This window comes from Aethalodelphis obliquidens, unplaced genomic scaffold (assembly GCF_003676395.1).
Source record: "Aethalodelphis obliquidens isolate GAN/ISIS:26980383/991018 unplaced genomic scaffold, ASM367639v1 scaffold1319, whole genome shotgun sequence".
Lineage (NCBI taxonomy): Eukaryota > Metazoa > Chordata > Mammalia > Artiodactyla > Delphinidae > Aethalodelphis > Aethalodelphis obliquidens.
In genome coordinates this window covers 1-6,703 of record NW_020839230.1, presented here as the reverse complement: position 1 = coordinate 6,703, position 6,703 = coordinate 1, and the positions used below count along the sequence as shown (strand labels likewise).

The following is a 6,703-nucleotide window of genomic DNA, read 5'->3' as shown; positions in this document are numbered from 1 at the left end:
TGAGCAGGGGTTTGGGAGGACAGGGACCTGCCCAGGACCTCAGCAGACCAGGTACTGGGGTGAGCAGGTGAGTAGGCAAGTGTCATAGGGTGCAGGGACCGTTGGTGCTGTGGGCCCAGCGCTCCAGGGACAGTAGGCAGTCCGACGCCAGCTGAGCAGATGACATGAGGGTACAGCATCCCTGAGCTGAGCCCAGAGACCTGAGCCTAGGGGACTGGCAGGGCAGGACGCAGGGCAGCTGGCAGTGGGGGCAGAGCAGGGAGTCCTACAGGAGAGCGGGCTGGGGGCCCCCCTGGGGTGTGCGGAGGGCCCAGGGCAGGAGAGAAGGGACACAAGGGCAGGGACGACTCAAGCCTGAGACGGTGAACCGGAGCTCAGATGGGCAGAGGCTAGACACTCGATGGACAGGAAGCCCGGGCTCAGCCGAGGGGCCAGGATGAGGGGTGGAGGCAGGTGAGGGAGCATCTAGATGAGGGGAACCTGAGTGCCCTGAGAAAGGAGAGCAGCCTTTCCGCTGGAGCTCAGGCGGCTGGTAAGGCCGGGCGCAGGGGGCTACCCCAAGAACTCAGGGGAGCAGGCGGGGTTGTGCAGGGCAGCAGGGGGCTGCGAGGGCAGGGGCTGCCCACGAGCCCTGGGGTCAGGGTACGAGGGCCTGAGCTAAAGGTGCTTTGGTCTGGTGGGAGGGGCCAGGCGGATGGCAAGGCCGGGTGGAGAGAGGACCATGGGAGGGAAGGTCTCTGAGGCTGAAGGGGCAGGGGCATGACTGCGGGGACCTGATGGGCTGCAATTCATGGGCCCAAGGTCCCCAGTTTTCCAGGCGCCTGTCGGGGCTTGAGACAGGAGGGTACGACGTGCCAAAGCGAGGTGGGGTTGGCAGGGCAGTGGACCTGGCTGAGGGCGAAGGAAGGGCCCTTCAGGGCTCCGAAGGGGCTGCAGGTCTGGGCTGATCAGACCAGGTGCAGAGGGGACAGGTCCAGCCAGGGAATGCTGCTTGGGGTGCTAGCACCCTGCAGGAGAAAATGGCGAGGGGCAGTGCAAGGCTCCCGGGGATGCCAATGGGCAGAGCGATCCAGAACACACAGGCCCTGGGTGGCAAAGAGCAGGCCAGGACAAGGGGACAGGAGCAGAGCAGGGCAGTGGGCTCAGGGAGTAGTAGCCACTGGTCAGGGCTCAGACCGAGGGCCTGATCAGGCCAGACACCCACAGGAGGACTGGGGCCCCTGGGACTTTAATCCAGGTGGTCACCCAGCCCTGACTGGGCTGCTGAGTCCAGGACCCACAGCTGCGAAGGCAGAGAACCACAGTGGCAGAGACCATGCCAGGCCGCATCTCTTCAGACTCTCTGGAAGCACATAGTCTCTGGGCTCAACGGTGCCCCAGGCCTGGACACCTGATGCCCTGCCTGGACCCTCGCAGGGGTGAGGCCCTGGCAGTCACACGGCCTACTCTCTCACAGCTTCCGCCACGGCCCCGGAAGTCTACGCTCTGTCTCCCAGCTGTGGGGACACACCTAGTGCCACAGTGGTCGTGGGCTGCCTGGTCTCACGCTATGTCCCTGAGCCAGTGACCGTGACCTGGAACTCGGGCATCCTACCCAGCAGCGTGCACACCTTCCCATCCGTCCGAGGGTCCTCGGGGCTGTACTCTCTCAGCAGCACTGTGACCGTGCCTGCCAGCACCTCGTCCGGCAAGACCTTCACCTGCAACATAGCCCACCCGGCCAGCAGCACCAAGGTGGACAAGCGCATCGGTGAGAGGACGGGCCGCAGGGAGGATGTCCACTACGAGACAGGCCCGGGGTCAGCCCTCCCACCTGAACGGACCACACACCAGGGATGGTGAATCCCACCCAGGGTGTCACGGGAGGCCTGTCTCTCTCCCTCACCTGAAGGCCTCCCAGGCTCAGGGAGGGGGTCCTCTGGGCGTTTCCACCAGGTCCAGGGTGGGCACAGGCTGGACGCCTCCCCCAGCCCCTGGGGCCACAGAGTGGGCACAGGTCTCACCTGCCAAAACCTGCCCCTGCCCTAAGCCCAGCCCCAGGCCGTCCCCAACCCCGGTAACCTCCAGTCTGTTCTCTGCAGAAATCAACGGCCCAAACCCCCGTTCCAGGTGTCCCAAATGTCCACGTAAGTCAGCCGGCCTCACCCTCCACCCCTTGGAGGTGGACCTTGACCAGCTGTGGCACTCGGGGGAGGGATGGATGGGTGCCCAAGAGGAGGTCCACCCAGGGGCTGACCCCCCACCATGTCTCCCCGACCAGCCTGTGAGCTCCCAGGAGGACCGTCCGTCTTCATCTTCCCCCCGAAACCCAGGGACACCCTCACAATGTCCCGAAAACCGGAAGTCTCCTGCATGGTGGTGGATGTGAGCAAGGAGGACACCGATGTCCAGTTCTCCTGGTATGTGGACGATGTAGAGGTGCACACGGCCAAGACGAAGCCAAGGGAGGAGCAATTCAACAGCACCTACCGTGTGGTCAGCGCCCTGCCCATCCAGCACCAGGACTGGCTGCAGGGAAAGGAGTTCAAGTGCAAGGTCAACGACAAAGGCCTCCCGGCCCCCATCGTGAGGACCATCTCCAAGGCCAAAGGTGGGTCGGGGGACGGGCGCAGGAGGGTCCCTGGGGGCCAAGAGCAGTGACCATCGTGCTAACAGCCATACCTCTCCCCACAGGGCAGCCCCGGGAGCCGCAGGTGTACGTACTGGGCCCAGCACAGGAAGAGCTGGCCAAGAGCTCGGTCAGCGTCAGCATAACCTGCATGGTCACCGACTTCTACCCGAGCGACATCGACGTGGAGTGGCAGAGAAACGGGCAGCCGGAGCCACAGGGCAACTATGGCACGACCCCACCCCAGCTGGAGGCCGACGGGTCCTTCTTCCTGTACAGCAAGCTCAGGGTGGACAAGAAGAGCTGGCAGCAGGGAGACACCTACACGTGTGTAGTGTTGCACGAGGCTCTACGCAATCACAACACGCAGAAGTCCATCACCCAGTCTTTGGGTAAATGAGCCCCACGGCGTTGTTGCCCCAGCGAGCCCTCCCTCCCCTTGGGCTCTCAGCGTCCAGCGAGGACGCCTGAGCCCCAGCCCTGTGTACATGCCTCCCGGGCGCCATGAAATAAAGCGCCCAGCGCCGCCCTGGGACCCGCAACGCTGTCATGGTTCTTTCCGAGCAGAGCCCTGGGGCACGCGGGCCTGCATGGGGCAGGGGGGGCCCGGCTCTGGGTCACAGTTTGTCACCACCAGTGCGGGAGAGCTGACCCCCTCAGGGCCGGACCCAAGTGTGCGGGCCTGCGCGGGCCGCTTGGGGGCTGCCCGAGGCCGGGGAGGGCCCCTCCCGGAGGGGACAGCTGCTCCGGCCGCCCTCCACCCCGCAGCTGCTGGGGCTGGAGTGTGTGCCCGGAATGGGAGAAGCCCACCAGAGACCCTCAGGAGAATGAGTGCCCACTTCTTCCCGCCCCTGTTCCAGCCCAAGCTGTGGGACACTGGCCGTCCTCGTCCCCACATTCCTGTCCCCGGCTCCAGAGTCCGCGTGCTGGCTCTCTGCCCTCACGGGGGCCACACACAGCCCGGGGTGGGGGGGACGGCCCTGCTGCACTGTCAGGCACGGGAGATCAGGACCCCCCCTCAGGCCAGGTGGCTCTGCCCTGCTTGTCCCTGCCAGGGCCAGGCCTGTGCACTCGTGGGGACACGCATCCCTGTGCCCACAAGGGGCAGAGGCAAGCAGCCCTGAGTGCCCAGGGAGGGACCCTCCATACGCACCCGTGGGCACTGAGCCCAGAGCCATTGAAAACAAGCCCCCCACTGAGCCACACCAGCCGGCACACCACCGCCTTCATCCACATGCACTCACCTGCCCGCGCACACACGTGTGCAGTGCACCCACCACAACACCCACATGCGTGCACACACGCGGGCCTTGCACACGGGCCCTCCCACAGGGCAGCCGCACAGACGCACACCCGACCACAGAGCTGGGTCTCATGAGCCCTCACCGTAGACCCCAGGCTGGTCCCCACCCTCCAACGCCCACGGGACAGAGACCAGCACTGTGCTGCCCCTTCCCTGGGCCAGGGCCCACAGCCCACGCGCTCTGCTGACACTCCCGCCCTCCGGGTCTGGCCCCCAGCGGGAGAGGCGGCCGGGGCCTGAGCCACTGTCCTGCGGGGGTTCCGGGCACCCTCCCCGCAAGCGCCCCAGCTCAGCGCACAGCACAGGGGAGGGAGCAGGACCCACTGGCCAGGCCGAGACAGGGGCCCAGGCTGGAGGAATGGGGGGCTGGGGCCGGTGCTCAGCGGCTGTCCTCAGGTGCCTCTGGCCCGGCCCACCGGGGCATCCCGCCACCCCCCGCCACACTGGGAGCCGCGCTGCGAGGCCCCATGAGCCCAGCCCTGCCCCCGGGGGCAGGCACAGCACTGACCCCACCCTCCCTGTGCAGAGCTGCTGCTAGAGGAGGAGACCTGTGCTGATGCCCAAGACGGGGAGCTGGACGGGCTGTGGACGACCATCTCCATCTTCATCACCCTCTTCCTGCTCAGCGTGTGCTACAGCGCCACCGTGACGCTCTTCAAGGTGGGCGGGCCGGCCCCGCAGCGCCCTCGCTGTCCCCACTGTGTCTCCTCCTGGCCCCCGGCCCCTCACTGTCCCTCAAGTCCCCTCACTGTCCCCTCACAGTCCCTCACTGTCCCTCACTGTCCCTCACGGGCCCTCACTGTCCGTCATGGGCCCTCACTGCCTCTCACTGTCCCTCACTGTCCCTCACTGTCCCCTCACAGTCCCTCACAGTCCCTCACTGTCCCTCACTGTCCCTCATGGGCCCTCACTGTCACTCACTGTCCCTCACTGTCCATCACTGTCCCCTCACTGTCCCTCACTGTCCCCTCACAGTCCCTCACTGTCCCTCACTGTCCCTAATGGGCCCTCACTGTCCCCTCACTGTCCCGCACTGTCCCTCACTGTCCCCTCACTGTCCCTCACTGTTCTTCACTGTCCCCTCACTGTCCCTCACTGTCCCCTCACTGTCCCTCACTGTCCATCACTGTCCCCTACAGTCCCTCACTGTCCCTCCCTGTCCCTCACTCTCCCACACTGTCCCCATCATGGCCTCCTGTCCCCCCGGAACTCCTCGCTGTCCGTCGGCCCGGGGAATGGGGACAGGCCCTGGGGGGCGGCCTGGGTGGTTTCCAGCCTGCGCTCACTCCCGCTGCCCCTCAGGTGAAGTGGATCTTCTCGTCGGTGGTGGAGCTGAAGCAGACGATTGTCCCCGACTACAGGAACCTGGTCGGACAGGGTGCCTAGTGCTCACTACGGGCTGCGTCCTGGGCCGCCCCTGACCTATAGGACCACGTCTATCCCCCTGTGCCGCTCAGCCTGCGCCAGGCCTCTCCTCCGCCCGCTGACCTCGCCAGCCTCTGAGCTCACGAGCACCCTCACCTGCACCCCCGGCCTCTGGCCTCGTGGCCACCACAACCTGCCCCCCACCCCACTCACAGACCCGAGGGGACCGCAGGTGATGCCCAACCTGAGCTGATGTCCCCGCAGGACACCTCCGGGACCCCAGGGACCACCGGGAACGCCCGGGTCGGCGTGGGGGTCCCCCTCGAACAGGAGGAGGAGGCCGGCGTCTGGGCCTCTGCACAGGGCCTGGCCCCTGCATCTTGTCCCGGCCGAGCTCCAGACGCAGGGTCCCCGGGAGGAGGGCCTGTGCCAGATGCTGGAGGGGAGCCGCCCACCTCTCCCAGCAGGAGAGCTTCTGCAGGTGCCGCTAATGGTCCCTCAGGTCACCTCCACCGTGGACGCTGCTCAGAGCAAGGCCTGGGCCCGAGGCCGCTGCAGGAGCCCCAGCACGGGAGGCGGTGAGGTCCAGCCAGACCGGCCTCCCGGGGAGCACGCTGTTGACCTGGTGCCCCACGGGCTGAGCTGGAGGGGCTCCCTGAAAAGAGGGCAGAAGGCGCGGCCAGCCCATCCTGCAGCCAAAGGCCTGAGGCACGTACAGCAGGAGCTCCGCCTGCACCGGGGTGGGGGTGAGAGACGCGACCCGCGTAGGGCCAGCCTCGGACCCCGAGCCCCCGCCTCAGGGCCTGGTACCAGCTCTCCGGTCTCTGCGGAAAAGCGCAGTCAGCATGCGCGTGTGGTGGAGCTGCTCCCGGACTGGAGAGAAGGGCCCCGTGATCGCAGCTCGGGAGGCTTTTCTCCTTCTGAACGTGGGGCCCGTCGATGCTCTTCGCTGTGTCTTCATTTTGTTACGACAATAAAGCGTTCTTTACAGTCGCCTAGCTCGCTGAGAAGTCTCCCTAGGTTAACACGCCGCCTACCCTCGTGAAATCCACAGCCAGTCTCCCCCATGCCACCACCCAAGCCTGGGGTTCCCACCTGGCCTGTGGGTGCAGGGGCGAGCCAGGGGCCTGGGGGAGCCATGGGGAGCCGCACGTGTTGGGTGTGTCTGCACAGGCGGCTGTAACAGACACCACAGGGGGCCTTTGACCACAGACGTCACTGTCTGACACCCTGGAGGCTGGAATCCCAGATCCTGGAGGTGCAGGGCTGGCTTCTCCCGAGGCCTGGCTCCCTGCCGCGTAGACGCCGTCTTCACCGTGTCCTCACGTGGTCGTCCCTCTGTGCGTGTCTCTGTCCTAATGTCCTCCTCTTTTAAGGACACCAGGCAGACTGGATTAGGACCCACCCTAGAGACCCCAGTTTACATC

At 66.1% G+C, this 6,703-nt stretch overlaps 1 gene segment (V, D, J or C); it reads left to right on the top strand.

The window, feature by feature from the left end:
- Positions 1-1,423: 1,423 nt before the first annotated feature.
- Positions 1,424-6,269, top strand: LOC113617037 (immunoglobulin heavy constant gamma 4-like; the record flags this gene model as incomplete). The annotated part of the segment is given in 6 exon segments: positions 1,424-1,750; positions 2,082-2,126; positions 2,261-2,590; positions 2,674-3,000; positions 4,438-4,571; positions 5,214-6,269. Coding segments are annotated over 6 exon segments (1,247 nt in total), but the record flags the coding sequence as incomplete, so codon positions are not given.
- Between the last annotated feature and the right edge of the window lie 434 nt (positions 6,270-6,703).